This window comes from Eleutherodactylus coqui, chromosome 1 (genome assembly GCF_035609145.1).
Source record: "Eleutherodactylus coqui strain aEleCoq1 chromosome 1, aEleCoq1.hap1, whole genome shotgun sequence".
In the NCBI taxonomy this organism is placed as follows: domain Eukaryota; kingdom Metazoa; phylum Chordata; class Amphibia; order Anura; family Eleutherodactylidae; genus Eleutherodactylus; species Eleutherodactylus coqui.
In genome coordinates, this window is record NC_089837.1 from 119404280 (window position 1) to 119420881 (window position 16602).

At 42.2% G+C, this 16602-nt stretch overlaps 1 protein-coding gene across 1 annotated transcript in view; it reads left to right on the forward strand.

Annotated features, from left to right (window-relative positions):
- The window catches only part of LOC136626924 (guanylate cyclase soluble subunit beta-2-like), a 77515-nt gene that overhangs the window by 39811 nt on the left and 21102 nt on the right, over positions 1-16602 (forward strand). Inside the window, exons 4-7 of the mRNA XM_066601910.1 lie at positions 6896-7056; positions 11273-11372; positions 12303-12484; positions 15444-15570. Of these exons, the coding sequence (XP_066458007.1) occupies positions 6896-7056; positions 11273-11372; positions 12303-12484; positions 15444-15570 (570 nt within the window). The remainder of the gene's footprint in view (positions 1-6895; positions 7057-11272; positions 11373-12302; positions 12485-15443; positions 15571-16602) is intronic.

Below are 16602 nucleotides of genomic sequence, written 5' to 3' on the forward strand. Positions count from 1 at the left end.
ACTATGGAAAGCGCAGCCCCGCTGTCCACGAGCGGAGAATTAAAGCTTGCGGGATTTAAATCGCAGCATGGTGCGATTTGCCGCGATTCTTCGCAGTGAGCCTATCTGTCAGATAGGCTCTGCGCAGAGAGCCGTCAGCTCTCCCCTGCTCCACGGCAGAGACTCCCGCGGCGGAGATCTGCCACGAGATATGGCTACGCCCGTGGACAGGAGCCTTAAGTCCGCAGCAGAATCACGCTTGTGGGCACTCCATAATTCTCCGTTCATGGACAGAGGGGCTGCGCTTTCTATAGTAGTCTATAGAAAACGTTCACTGCGTTCGCTGCGGGAAAGGCAGAGAAAAATCGCCCATGGACAGGCAGCTTTACACCGCGGGAAAGAAATCACGGCATGTTCTATTCTGTGGAGTGCGGTCTACATTAATACAGTATTAATGGAGACCTCCCAGGAACTGCGGAATAACACACGTTATATCACGAATCCCGCGCCGGCTATGGCCATCCGGCCTAATAGTTCAATGTTCATGCTGCAGAATTCTGCAGCATGAAAGAAACCATGGCATGCTCTAATCGGCGCGGAAAACCGTGCGTCCGGCTTTCGTTGTAGTCAAAGGAAGCCATCCGTCACGTTATACTTCCGCTGTGATTACGTGTCATCACCCACCGGCGGTGCGTCATGCAATCCGGAGAGGTGAGTATGGGGTCTTGTGGGACTCCACTGCGATATTCCGCTGGCGGAGTCCGCCATGGCCGTGGGCATGAAGCCTAAGGGCTTTTGCCCACGGACGGAGCGGGATACTTCTGCGGTTTAACGCAGTGGGAATTATGCGGACATAACCAAAAAGTCCCTGCTGGTAATTGTTAAAAAATATGCCTTTTTTGCGGCGTCCAGGAGGTCTCCTTTAATACTATATTAATGGAGACCTTTCATGGCAGAAAAACGCGCTAATATACAGCATGCCCAGATTAGGGAATCCCGTGGACATAACCAAAAAGTCTCTGCTGATAATAGCGGAAAAACATGTGATTTTTTTCCCGCAGCGTAAAACCGTGGCAGCATCATACCGCTGCAAAAAGGGGACTAGCGGCGATATCCCATATGTGGGGTCTAGCGGGGTCTTGTGGGGCGCCGTGTGGGACTCCACTTCGATATTCCGCTGGTGGAGTCCGCCACGGCCGTGGGCATGAGGCCTAAGGGCTCCTGCCCACGAACGGAGTGGGATACCCCCACAGTTTAACACTGCAGGAATCCCGTGGCCATAACCAAAAAGTCTCTGCTGGTGATACCGGAAAAACGCGCGTTTTTCTGCGGTGTCTGGGAGGTCTTATTTAATACTATAATAATGGAGACCTCACAAGGTGAAAAAACGTGCTAACATACAGCATGCCGTGATCATTTTCCCACAGCCTAAATTTGCGGCAGCATCATGCGTAGCAGCGATATCACATATGTGGGGTTTAACTGAAATGTTTAATGTGCTTCACGAAAATAGGGGAAAGAAGAGCAAAAGTGTATTTTTTTTTATTTAAAAAAAAAAGGGCGGGGTTTGTACACTACTGATTTAGTCACTGGCAGAGCAGGACGACTGTACCTGGTGTCCTGTTGCCATGACAACCCAGCAACACAGAGGGATCTCCCTCCCTCTGTGAAGCCTTTCCATGTCTCCACTGAGCTACTGCTCTTTGCAGCTCCCTGAAGGTGGCTGAAGGTGTGTATAAAAGCAGCCAATCAGCAGCTAGCACAGAGCTCTGGGCACAGCAGTGAGGGTGTGTATGTGGCTGCCAATAAGAAGCTCTGGGTGTTCCCTTCACCTCAACCCGTCTCCACCCATCAGCCTGGTGGTGACAAGATACAAGAATACCCACAGTGCTACCTATTAGAAGATAGCATTCCTTCAAGCCAAAGTTAGACTCATTATACAAGCCTTATAACAATGACTGGGAATTAAAAGCAAACCCAGACTCCATGTACATACAACTGTTTCAGGGTATTTGCCCTTCATCAGTGTGAAGCTGGAGTCTGGCTTTCCACCCCTATGCTGTAACATGGAAAGAATCAGAAAGTTTCTCTGCCACATTCCTGGAGCAGTATTAATTTCATTTGCTGGAAGAAAGCATTACAGACTGACAAATTGTGTTTGCTTTAGGTTTTTCCATTATTTATTCCTGGGCTTAGTGTTCCTTTAACTCCAGGGAAAAACATAAATCAGTCAGGAAGATGTAATCTGACAGTCCTCTTAGATACTAGAGCTATGGCTGGTTTTGTAGCAGTGCGTTACCTTTTAGCAGACATTGATTATAGTGAAGGAGAAGAGAGTGAAGGAAGAAGAAAAGACTAGTATGCCTCACTGAAAGACATCTACTTTGTACAGACTAAGGTTGGCTTTCCATAGGTTTAAGTATATTTAAGCACGCATTTGCGTTGAGTATTTGCATGATGGACGTTGCATTTTTGTGCACATCTATATTTTACTGTAATTTTTTGCACAAAAAACACACAAGCATGCTCCCTTTGATTTCCTTGGCCAAATAATTTTAATACCCACCGAAATGGGTCCTAATTCTAAACACTGTGTATTGTGCGCACAAATTTAGCACACGTAATATACAGTGTAAATGCATTCGTAGGAATAAGCTCTAGGGCCGGCTGTCCACGGGCGATGCGGTATCCCGCGGCGGAGTCTCCGCCCGGGAGCAGGAGCCGCCGTCGAATCTCCGCCGGTCAGCCCTATCAAATAGATAGGCTGACCGCGGAGAATCGGGGCAATTCGCAGCATGCTGCGAATTGCCCGCCGCGAGTGGAGAATCGCAATGATTTTCCGCTCGTGGACAGTTGCCGGCGCTTTCCATAGCAATGCTATGGGAAGCGTTGGCCGGCGTGATTCAGGGGGTCTATGGCTGCAATCACACTAGCGTTGTCTATCCAGCACATTTCTGTTTTTCTGTTCCATCTTTAGTAACAAAAACAAAAATAAATGCTTCCTTATTTTTACATTTGTCTTTCATTTGCTTTTGCTCCATTAGTTTTTTTTTATGTTTTTTTTTTTTGAAATAGAGCATTCTGCAGCGCATACGTTGGGAAAAAATATTGGAAACCCAACGGAACAGAAGTGATAATGCACACTTTCATTAGTTAATCAATTTCGGGAATAATCAACATTAGGTAGCAAAGTTTAACTTGACTCTTAGGCCTCCTTCCCACGAGCGTGACGGGCTCCGCAGCGTAATATTCCGCTGTGAAGCCCGTCACGGCGCCCCCCAGAGCCCCTATACTTACCTGCGGGAGATAGCGTGAAATCGCTTCCCCGCCCACCACCGCTCGTCACCGCTCGTCACCGCCCACCGCTCTCGCGTCACCAGCCGTGTCACGTGACGCGGCCGGACCGCGTCATTTGGCGTCATATGACGCTCGGCGGTGGGCGGGAAAGCGTTTTTTCACGCTATCTCCCGCTGGTTACAGCGGGAGATAGCGTGAATGGACGGCTTCCATTGACTGCAATGGAAGCCGTCAGTGCGTACAGCCCGTCCTCACCCGCAGAAAATAGAGCATGCTGCGGGTGAGGACGGGAGAAATCGCGGTGCGTAATTCCGCGGTGGAATTACGCATCGTGAGCATGGAGCTATTAGGTTCAATAGAACCTAATAGCTGCGTGCAACGCAGCGGATTTTCGCCGCGAATTACGCGGCGGAAATCCGTTCGTGGGAAGGAGGCCTAAACGTGTTATGATAAGTTTCTGTGCCACAATTTATTTAGGCCGGTTTCACATCTGCGTTGGAATCTCTGGTCAGGGGTTCCGTCGCAGATCCGGCTGCAAAGACCAGAAGATAAAGTGCTGTATGCCTCATGTGTCAATACTGTTCTTTTAATCGCACCACAACTCTAATCATTTTCATATCTGCCTGAGATGTAACTGCATGCTGAGTTTTGCAGCAAAAGTATATATATATATATGTGCATAATGATTGTCTCATATTGATAGTGTTTTTTGTGCCTTTGCATCTTTAATCAATCTGTCTATCAAATAACTAATATCTATCTGTCTCCTGTGAAGCATCATTCCATGGGATAGGAAGGTGTATGTGTATATATGTTTTCATGTACTGCAGAGGCCGTATCTGGTGTACATGATCAGGTTGGATTGTCTTGTGATGGGGCTTGCCAATCACTTGTACCATGGTCAACAAGTCACATGGAGGCTATATATATGCTTTTAGGGCTTTCATCTGCTCGTGTGGCACCAATCAGCAGATGACACCACACTCTTGTAGATGACTGGATGTTTTCTTGATCTTGCTGCCCTAGTGTGATGTGTGTATAGTGTCATTTAGTTATATGACATAGAGGTGGAAAACAATCCCAGATAGGAGGCCAATAGGAGCTGTTGTGCTTGTGTGTTGGATACACGTGAGCAGACAAAAATGTGTGGATACAAAGTAGAGCAGGTGCTGCTGGCCTAGTACACTGGGTTACCAATGGTCTTATCAGCGTCTGTGAAATTGCAAAAGAGGTGAAAAAACTAGGACTCAGGTACAAACTACAGTTGGTGTAGTCTTATAGAACTAGCACGTTTTATACACTGTAGAGTCCAAATTAACGTATGTTGAGTCTAAGTAATGATTTAGTAGAATCAAGCCAGTAACGTTTTATTTGGTGAAATCAAGCCAGCAATGTAACGCGTTTCGAGGTACACAGACCTCTTCCTCAGACAGCTGGGTGATTACTGATAATTGCAAATTCCAAGTACAATAAGGAAGATAAAAATAGCAGGTTGACAGAAAATTAGTAACAAAAGTAGGAAAAAATCAATTAGGATTAAAATAAATAGAGAGGTAAGAATAAGAAAAGTAGGCACTTTATAAAAAAACTAAGTAAACACTGTAAATACAAATATTATAAAAATGAGGCTAACATCTTAACAAAGGTGAAAATTCAAATGGGAGTTTACTTATCTTTAGCAGGATCCTGATAAAACATGATTATTAGAGTATATGTAGGTAGATATTTCCTTATATAGACAGTCCTGAGTGCATTCCAACAGTACATGCTGATATACACTGTGTACCAAGTGTAAAACAACTATTTTATTAGAAGGCGGTTTTACAAAGAGAAAATAGGCAACAAATGCTGCATTTAGATGTAACGATTATTTTTCAAAAAATCAATCAAACGAGCGTAAGTGAACGATAATCATTTGGTTTAAAACGCAAGCTAATGACCAAATGAAAATTGTGCACTTTTTTGCTTGTCGTTCAGTTTCAGCAGGACTAAAAATCATTGTTGGCTCAGGCACTTATCAATGTGTTTAAACACTCCCCGCTCAGTGTTTCACATAGGAATGTCAGAAACGCTATCTTTTCTCCTTAGGCAGAGCACTTAGATGGTGAGTGAGGGGACTCAAAAGGCCATTCATGCGCCTCTGGGTAATTTGCAAATAAGGGAGATGGAATAATACCTCCACAGTGCCACCTCTTGGAAGGCAGCATTCCTTCAAGCCAAAGCCAGACTCTTTATACAAGTCTTGTAACAATGACTGGGAATTAAAAGCAAAGCCAGACTCCATGTACAGACAGCTGGTTCAGGGTATTTGCCCTTCATCAGTGTATACTGTAGAGGTATTATTCCATCTCCCTTATTTGCATATTATCCAGTGGAGAATAATTGGTCTTTTTGAGTCTTCTCACTCACCGTCTAGGTGCTCTCCCTAAGGGGAAAAGATAGCGTTTCTGACCCCCGCCCCAGACATCTCACTGGCAAAGCCAGACTCCTGCTGCACATTGATGAAGGGCAAATACCATGAAACAGCTGTCTGTGCATGGAGTCTGGATTTGCTTCTAATTCCCAGTCATTGTTACAAGGCTTGTATAAAGAGTCTGGCTTTGGCTTGAAGGAATTCTGCCTTCTAATAGGTGGCACTGTGGAGGTATTATTCCATCTCTCTTAGTTACATAGGAATGTGAAACACTAAACAAGAAGTGAACGATTTTCCATGATGATCTGCCTGTCTAAAGGAGTCTGAACGATTGTGAACGAGTTAGCGTTGATGTCACTCGCTCATTCACTCATTCATCAAGAATCGGTTCTTCTAAAAGGGGCTTAAGGGTGCTTTTGCATGGGATCCCAGCAATAATCGTTCCAGTGCTAACTAAATGGAGGCGGAGCATGCAGGGGATAATACTTTGGATAATAGGGTTCAACAGGAATTATGGGAATATTTAAATATTCCTAATAAAGGTTACGTTTTAAGGCCCATTTACACGCAAAGACAATCTTTCAAATGATTGAAAGATTGACAGATTGAGCGATTATTTAGCATAAAGTGTTAATGGATACTAATGTCCATTAACACTTTATCAGCTTCATTTAGATGTGTAAAAGGGCTCAGGGAGCTGTTTGCAGAGCACATCATGTGGTCTGAGCTCTGCACACAGCTCCATTGCTCTCGCATGGGCTGTTGGCAGAATACAATGTAATCTCCGACTCCTGTGCAGAACACAGCGTTCGGTCCCTGTTATCTCTCTCAGTCTGAATGATGGATTTTAAGCTCACCTTAAAATCATCGTTCAGTCGAACAGTGAATGATAGCAGCGTTTACACGCAACTATTATAGCGCATACGCCATCGTTTAAACAAATTTTTAACGATAATTGTTGCGTCTAAATGGGCCTTTAGTGTTAGTAAAGACTGAAAGTCCAAAAAGTTTTACAATAAGCACACGCCACTATTTAGTCTGACTGGTGTAAAAATGTAATTGTGTATTCCACATTACTGTGTCTTTTTTGCTAAACAGAATGTAATGGGATTATGTGCATTGCATATGTGTCATTTGCATATTAAGTGAATCTAGAATATGAATTCTTCTGTAATGTAGACTAAATTATAATTAACTATCCCCCAGGTGTTTCGCCAGAAGCTGTTCTACAGCAGTTTGGAGAGTATTTCTTTGAATTCTGTAAAAGGTCAGGCTATGACCACATGCTGAGGACTCTAGGTGGAAATCTCTATGAATTCATTGCTAACCTGGATGCCTTACACAGTTATCTATCGCTGTCTTACCAGGTAAAACATGTTTGAACTACTTATTTTACTGCGCTTGGATAGCAATCTGTTTGCTTCCTTGTGATGAATGTTGTAGTGCTGTTTTCAAGAAACCAAGACTTGAGAACAGCGAAAATGGCATTGAAGTGTATACAAGTGCTACTAGAGAGGAACCTGCTTTCCATCATGGGTTACATAGCAGCTGCCTTCCCTTTTACTATATTTTCATTTCCTCTTCATTTACAATATGCAGTTGGAAACCTAGCATTCCCGATGACGGGGCAAAAATGATTAAATGTGAGTTGGTGTTCATTGTAGTTTTATCTATATTACTTTGTAACTTAAAGGGGTTGTCCCGCGGCGAAATGCAATTTTTTTTTTCAACCTACCCCCGCATTCTGCCCCGTTAAAATCAATACCGTTTGTAATAAAAAAAAAAAAATCGCTTGCCTCCTTCCCAGTTCGCGCAGCATCTTCTTTTCTTCTTTTAAAGATGGCCGCCGGTCCTTTCCCAATGATGCACCGCGGTTTTCTCCCATGGTGCACCGCGGGTCTTCTCCCATGGTGCACCATGGGCTCTGTGCGGTCCATTGCCGATTCCAGCCTCCTGATTGGCTGAAATCGGCACACGTGACGGGGCGGAGCTATGCGATGGCGTGTAGAAGGGGGCGGAGCCAGAACGCCGCTCGTGCCCGGACCGACCAGAAGGGAGAAGACCCTTCTGCGCAAGCGCGTCTAATCGGGCGATTAGACGCTGAAATTAGACGGAGCCATAGAGACGGGGACACCAGCAACGGAGTGGGTAAGGGAATAACTTCTGTATGGCTCATATTTAATGCAAGATGTATATTACAAAGTGCATTAATATGGCCATACAGAAGTGTATAACCCCACTTGCTGCCGCGAGACAACCCCTTTAACTTTCAGAGGTATAAACTGTAATGGAATGCATTGGGGCAAATGCAAATTGCTATTTTACTACTAGCCTTATGATATTCTTGTAGATTGCAATGAATGAGCAACAATACTGCAGCACTGTATGGCACACATTTTTTACATTTGTGTGTATGCCTGCAAAAACAATCATGCATTGGAGGTGCTGGACATTGGAGAAAGGGCAGTACTGTGCTAGAATATGTACTAAGGTAGTTATTATGCACCGACAAATATCTATAGCAAATCCTATGGTTTCAAGTCAATGCATAAAGGCATACAGACATGGTCAAGAGGTTCAGTTACTGCCCGAAGCAAACTCCGGAATGATGAAGAATGTGACTGCTTTGAAGATGACGTGGCTGGAGTATTTTTAGAAGTTATTGATCTTCAGGGATTTTCAGAACAACAATTTCTGAAGTTCACAAAGAATAATGAAGAGAAGAGAAAAGGTTAGCAGACATTGTGTTAAAAGCAAACTGTTAATAGGAGAATTCTGAGTGGGGTTACTGGATTAGTTCTAATAAATGTCCTCCAACATAATAAAGAGTCAATAGAACTATGTGAAGAAAGGCAGAGCTTGGACTGATTTAATACCCTAATAGAAAATAAAGCACTCTTCATACCAGTGATATGTTGATATATGCAAAGTCATCATGATCCTCAGGAATTAAATTGTCCACAAAAGAAACTTCATGACAAGATCTTAGATGCCAAAGAAACTCATTTTTAAACCTCTATTATATAATGCTTCAACTTGATGGTTTGTGTCAAGTATATGCTCGACAAAGACCATCAAGTCGAAACATTGCATAATGTGTAGTGTCCTGGATTTGGGACACTACAGCACTTTTCGTGGTCACTTCTTATGTATAATCGTTTATTTGTTATGAGTGTTAAAAGTTATGTTTTATACTCTTAATCTGATTCTCCCTTCACCACACGGTGTGTTGTTCACTGTCAGGTTCCTTCCATCCCCCACCCCTCCTTCCCCCGGATTTTCCTATCATCTAGCAACAACTTGGTGGGAGGGACTGGTCAGGTTACAGGAAGAGAGAAAGTCTGTGATTGGAGGATTAGTCCTCCGCATGCGTTGGGTGAGAGCAGGGAGATAAAACGAGAGAGTAGGAGAAGTTAAAGTAGTAGGAGTTAGAGTAAGGGCAGAGTCCAGACAGTTGGCCGGGAGGAGTCAGTACAGGGGGAAGTGTATAAGTGTGAGTACAAAGGCAAGGTTGTATTGGGAAAGAGAAAGAAGAGGAATTGACAGTCAGAAGAAGGAATAGATTCAAGGAACGCAAAGGAGATCTACAAAGGGGTGCTAATAAGTATGGAGCCTTACCCAGAAAAAATTGACCTAGGAGGCTGAAACTGCCACACTATTCTACATATTCTCCCAGGATGTCGATGCACTTGCCACATCTCTCTTGCAGCTTTTTAAGTCTCTGCAAATAGAATTCTTTCGACTTCTGGTCAAACCACTCATTTGCAGAATTAGTTGCATCCAAAACACTCCAAAAATGTTATCCCTTTAGGTGTTTTTTGAGATTGGGGAATAGATGGTAGTCAGATGGAGCCAGATTGGGCAAATAGGGTGGATGGGGCATCAGTTGAATGCCTAAGGTGGTCATTTTTGCAATACTGGCACCTGCAGTGTGTAACGGGGCATTGTCATGCAACAGGATAACACCTTTGGAGAGCTTTTCTCTATGTTTTTCCTCAATATTTTGCCTCAGCTTTGTCAATAACAAACAGTAATATGACGTATTGGTGGTTGAATCCTTTGGGAGGTCCTCAAGCAGAACTCACTTCTTATCCCAAAAAATGATTGCCATTTACGTCTGCGCTGAACTTTGCACACAGAACGTCTGTGGCCTGGGGGAACCACTGTGCCGCCATTCTTTAGAATGTTCCTTTGTCTCTGGATCATAACAGTAGATCCATGTATCATCATCAGTTATCAGTTTGTCCAGGAAATCTGACTCATTTCTTCCAAAATACTCCAAAACATCTACCGATGTCTCCACGTCTCCTCTTCTGTGTGGTTGTCAAAAGTTTCGGGATCCACTTGGCTGTAAGCTTTCTCATTCCCAAGTCGTTATGGATAATGGCACCAACTCTCTCACATGATATCCCCAGATATGTAGTAATACTTTTGGCTGATATTTGCCGGTTCTCCATGATCATGTCATGGATGGCTTTCACATTTGCTGGCAAGTAGATGGAGACCGGCCTTCCACTGAGTTTCTCACTTCCAACACCGAAATGACCAGTTTTAAAATTTACAACCCAACATTTAACTGTTACATAAGAAGTGCCGCTGTCACACAAAGTTTGTGACATTTCATCATGGATCTGCCTTGCACCTTTCCCTTGGAGAAACAGGAACTTGATTATGGTCCTATGCTCTACCACACTGAAACTCTTTGGAGATGCTGCCATGGTGACTTTGGACCAGGAAAAAAAGATAAGTTAAAATGACAGAAAGTTGATTTTAGCATCATTGAATATAAACAAATAAACAAGTACACCCTGCAACTTACAGCCTCCTAGCTCAATTCTTTCTGGGTAAGGCTCAATACTTATCAGCACCCCCTCGTAAACTTGTCGAACCAGAGAATGAGAAATAGAAAGGAAAAGCAAGGTGTACAGATGTATGTCCCTGTGCCTCCATTAATCTAATGTGAAACCAAGTGTACAGAAGTGATCCTTGTATTCATGTGTTATCATCTACCTCAAGCAAACATAATGCAAACTGTATGACTGTACCTACGTGAAGATCTCTCTGCAAATAAAATGTTCTATTGTTGCACTGTTTAATCCTTCCTCCTGGAGTTCCTTTCCACCACAGAACCATCTGCACTGAGGTACCACACTGCTCCCCAGGAAGATAGGACAGTTTCACTTTTCGTTTTATTTTTACCATTTTATTATTTTGCCCAGAGTAGGTCTTGGCCTACATACGGACTGGCGTCATGAACTTGAACTCCTCCACAGTACCGCGGGCCTGTCAGGGTCGCCACAGATGGAGAAATAGAAAGGGATTTCTTTTGCACCCAAGATGTTGTCATGAAGTTTTATTTTGTGATTAAAGAACCCTGTCACCAAACTCTGCAAGTGGGTACTAAATCCCACAATACTGAAACCATTCTACAAGTTGCTTCTGCCATATAAAATGCATTGAGAGTTATACCGTTTATGGTGGTCATCAGGGGGAATGCAACATTTCTTCATTTTTTTGGTCACTTTTGAGCAATATTCCGGCTTTGACACCTACAAATGACCCATATAACTTTGTTCTCTACAGGCCATGAATGCCCCTTCTTTCAGGGTAGAGATGAATGATGATGGCTCAATGCATTTGCATTATTACTCAGACAGAAGAGGACTGTGTCACATTGTTCCAGGTAGTACAACTTCATATTATCTTCTTAATGGCAATTTAAACATTGGGGGTACTGCTTGATGTATACCTCCCACTTATACTGCTGTATAAAGTGACAGATATCAAGCATTGGGCATAATGTGAAAAAATGTATACTATGCGGGTTATGTTTTTTGCAGTGACCCAGCAGCACAGTCCACTGTGTCATCCTATACTGTAGCCATGTCGGCATATGACAGGGGCCTATGGCTATATTTAGAGCCTTCCTGCTACATATGCCAAAGGTGTTCACCAAATGCTGTGTGAACATAGTCTAAGTTCGGATTCACATGTACGTATTTGCATACAAAAAAATTGTACATGCAAAATGCAGAGAATAGAACCCGTTGACTTCAATGGGTTTGTTCACATGCGTATTTGGCGTGTGCAATTGGGACCCGCAAAAAAAGTACACTCCATGTTCTATTTTCCTGTGCACATTTTGAAGTCATGAAATTAATTGGCTATTTCAATGACCCTTGTTTTTTTTGTGCAATTTCGCACAACTGGCGAGCACAAAAAGTACAGTAAAATACGCTGATGCAAGCGCAAATATGCAACATCTATTCTGCAAAAATGCGTTGCAAATAGTCATAGCTTATGTGAATACAGAACATTTTTTTAAAGCACGTGGTAAGTGAAATGATTTTGGGGGTCTTTATTGGATGACACTGATGGTCTGTACCATGATGTTTACTGTGAACTGGGAATACGAGAACATTAATTTTATTTCTGCATCAGGTAGATAGTAATGCAGTTATTAATGACATGTAACTACAAGTACACTGATGAACACAGAAACGCTTTATAATCTTAATCTTGGTGACTAATCATTGATAACAGTAGAGTTTTTACATTGATTAGGATTTTTAAGCTAATATGAATATTAATATATCCCTTTTTTATTTCGTAGGTATCATGGGGGCGGTAGCATTGGACTTTTTCAAAACTGAGATTTCTATGGAGATAATAAGTCAATCAGATGAGGAAGAAAGAACAGGAAAAAAAGAACACATTGTTTTTCTAGTTACTCAGCGACCAATAGTTCCACCTAAATGTCCCAATAGGCAGACAGTACAACAAAATAACAAACAGGTTTGTCATTATGTTCTACTGCTCGTTGGCATTGTTAATGTTTCTTGCTTTAGTAGTAGGGTTGGAGTAGTTGGATATAAGTCCTCAAATAAGAAGCTCTGCCTTGAGAGGAAAAGCAGTAATTCCTATGTTTCTTCTATTATATACAATCTGATACAGACTGGAGACTACGCCAGTTGAAGGGATCCATCATTGCTGAAAATGTTAGAAGAGCTGCGGATAGCAGATGTATTGAACAGTTGTGTTGTAAACATTATGCATTGGATCATGACAAATGCTTTGAGAATGACAATGAAGCTAACTGCACCTGCGTCCTTTCGCATTCCTAGCCCATAATACACCAACATCATCCAAACCCGTTTTCATCACTTTCATATCTCTGCAATATAATGGCTAGCAATAAAGAATATACTAAGTATGACATACCAAAAATGATCTTTCTAAGTCTAGAAATTACTCTATTAATTACTACTGCAAGAATGTATCAGCAATACGATATGAAATTATATAGTTGATTTGCAGTAATGGATATTACCTAATGGTCAGCTGGACTTGTTTAAAAGTTTGCTGCAATTAGAGAATTAGAGGATTGAGTCGCTCTATATTGTAATATTTTTGAGAGAGTCACGGTTTATAAGTCGCAAATGCATCATTGGGATGGTACAGTATCGACATGGAAGAGTCATGCGGAAGTGACAACGTGTTTATCTGGGTCATACTTTCTGCATTGAACAATTCTTAGCCTGATTGTGGATTTGGGATATATGACCAATGTTGTTCATATTTCTAAAAATGATAATTTTGTTATTAGACTGTAAAATATTGATTAAAGGCTATGGATACCTTTGGGAGGTCTTTTTTTCACTTAAATAAATGTATTTTGGTTAATAATCATTTTTTCAATAGGTTTTAATTAAAACTTCAGCACCATTTGTCTTCTGCAGCTTTCACATATCACTGAACAGTTTATACACAGTGCAGTCTAAGGGCTCTTTCACACGAGCGTATATCGTCCGCCGTTTTCACGCCTAGCAGATATACGCTACGATCTGATGCATTGGATTCCAATGCATCAGATCATATTGCCGTATTCCTGTAGCGTAAAACCGCCCAGCCAGGCCAATATAACGCCAGGAGATTTCACGCCGGGCTGAAAAGATAATCCTGGAACTATCTTTCCGGTCAGAATACGTCGGCCGCTGCATGGGCTCCTATGAGAGCCCATGACAGCGACCGAAGAAGGGAGACAGGAGGGAGTTTAGCAGTGTGACGCTTTATCATCTTTATTTGCATGTAAAAGGACCTGCAGGTGTTTTTTGCAGAGCTCAGCATTTGTTTAAACACACGCCCAGCTGTGCAAACTGCTGCTGGCAGATTTCATTTTTCTCCTCGCAGCTAGTATAAACATGATGCGGGGAGAACATCATGCAGTCTTTTGAAAGATGAGTGAAATACATTGAAATAGAATGTATTTGCTCAGTCTCTCAGCGGCTGAACGATGGATTTTATGTAAAGTATAATCCATCATTCAAACGAAAATGTACGATGCCCGCGTTTACATGTAACTATTATCGCTCATTTTCAGACATTTGGACTCATTTTGAGCGATAATTTTTCCATGTAAAAGGGCCTTTAGACTGCATTGTCTCTAGACAGTGATATGTAGAAGCTGCAGAACACAAAGAGTGCAATTTTTAAAATTAAACTGCAAAAATGATTATTAGCCCAAAATACATGCATTTAAAGTGGAAAAAATTATCCCCAAAGGTCTCCATAGCGCTTATAGTTTAATAATTTAACAATAAAGAGGGTTTTCAGGCATTTTCTTATTGATGAGCTTTTCGGCGATGGGGGGTGCACTGCTTGGGATCTCTGCCAATCAGTTGATCCTCCGGCCTGCTTTCAGTGCAGCCAAGCTGGACGTTCGCATTGGGAAGACAGTCGGTCAAGTAATAGAAGATTTCACTCCCATTGAAATAATTGGAAGCAATGCCTTCTATTACACGTCCAGCTTTGGCCTCACTGAGGAGTCGGAAGTGAAATGGAAGGCATTGCTCCCATTGATTCCAAGGATAGGTCATCAATAGTAAATGCCTAGAAAAACTCCTTACATTTTATTTTTGATTGGTGACATTTGCAGGTCGACATAGCCTTCTTCTATAGTCTTCTACAGTTTAAAATTTAGTTGTAGATGGAGCCCTGGTCTTTCGAGTTATCTCTTAATGCTCGAGTTATGGTAAATTCTGTTTGGTTTCCACTTTATATCGGTTGTAGCAAACCATTCCACATTGGAATTAAACCAAGCTGCTTCTCTTGTGTTCAGGTGTAGTACTACATACGTTCCTGTAGTTACTGTATGTACAGAAAATACTTTTAGGCCTCATGTCCACTGGGTAAATGGAATTGCGGATTCCGCGGCGGATTTTGCCCATAGGGAATCATTGCCATCCGCGGGTCCATTTAATTGATTTTTGCACCCGCGGATGGCATTTTAAAAGAATTGCGTTTTTCATGCGCGGGAGAAATAACGCGGCATGCTCCATTTGCCGTGGATTGGCAACATTGCTATCACATTGATAGCAATGTGTGCGGATATCTGCATGCAAAAAAATGCCATTTAAAGCAAATCCACGTGGAATCGGCCGTGGAAATCCGCGGCAGATTCTGTGCTGATTGTATTTTTTTAGTGGACATGAGGCCTAAAGGTTGTCCAAAACTGATCTTTATTCTGGAATTACCAGATTATCAGGGTGTAAGAGTAGGGGTAGTGGTACTAGAGGAGGGAAATAACTTTGAGTCTCAAAGAAGTCTCAAAGAAGCAGTTTATTTCTTTATCATTTTGACCCTATAGATTAGGTTAGTGATTGTTTACTGTATTCAGATTGTATCATTGGGCATTATAGACAAAGTATCCTATTTAAACAGTATTGGTAGTAATTTGGTTACACACTTTCTCTAGATTACTTCACAATCTATTGAAAATGCTGTTAATAAACTACGAGATAGAGCAAACCAAGTATCTGCATGCCCTGTAAAGAAGAAGAATCACTGGGGGACTATACGAGGAATCGTTCAGTTTGGAAGAGGTATTTATGTTTCTTGGAGTCTTTCTGTTGCCTTTTTAAAGCAATTCTCCAATCAGCAGCTCAAAATTGATATGTAAATTAGTACCTATGAGGGATAATTAGCTGCTATTTATTTTTAACTTAGCTGTATTAGTACAGAGCTGGGATCTGTGGCTAAAGTTTATCTACAGTGCTTAATCTTAAGCAGTCTGGGACATGCTCCCTGTCTCATCATTGGTTCAGCTGCAGTGAAGGAAGACAGGGTGTGTCCCAGACTACCTCAGACTAGACATTGTAGCTGAACTATAGTCACAGATCACTGCTCTGTCCCAATAGAACTGAGCTAGAAAGCAGTCAAGGAGCTAGATTTGAGGAAAATAAATAGCAGGTGATTATTCTCCAAAAGTACTAACTTACATACCAGTTTTGAGCCCCTGACTAGAGGGTTGCTTACAAATTTGTATATGCAGCATTACATTTTAACCACTGTAGATCAAAACTTATATTAATGTGAATTATGTTACAGTACATGGGTTTACATGTTAAGATGCTGGTTGTTCTTGAATTGATCCATGAGGGTAGAAGATATAGCAGTTTCTTTAGAGCTCAGCACCTGGGGGTTTGGAGCACATTTTCTCATTGGTGAGGTTCAGTTTGAGATCGCTATTGATGTCTGAAGAGTGAAATAAAGACGGTAAAACCTCAAATGACACCGTAGAGATCAATCTAAAAGCAACCCTGGACAAAGATGGCTGAACCACGTCTCTGACTTCCTGATGCACAATGTACATTAGTATACATCATTAGTATTAGACAATACACCTGCTTTGATTAACCAGTGCTGCCCATATGAGTAGTGTGAGAAGTGACCTGGCCTAGTATCCAACTGATGGACGTGGTAGTCTCTGGAAAGTCAGGCGCCTATCTGTAGTCTGGGTCTCCAAGTCCTCCAAGGGGAGCCTGGCATCCACATTATCCACCCAGCTCTGGCTGCTCAAGATCGGTTTCTCAGACACACCTTATCTCCCACTGTTGTTCAACTGGTACTCTTTC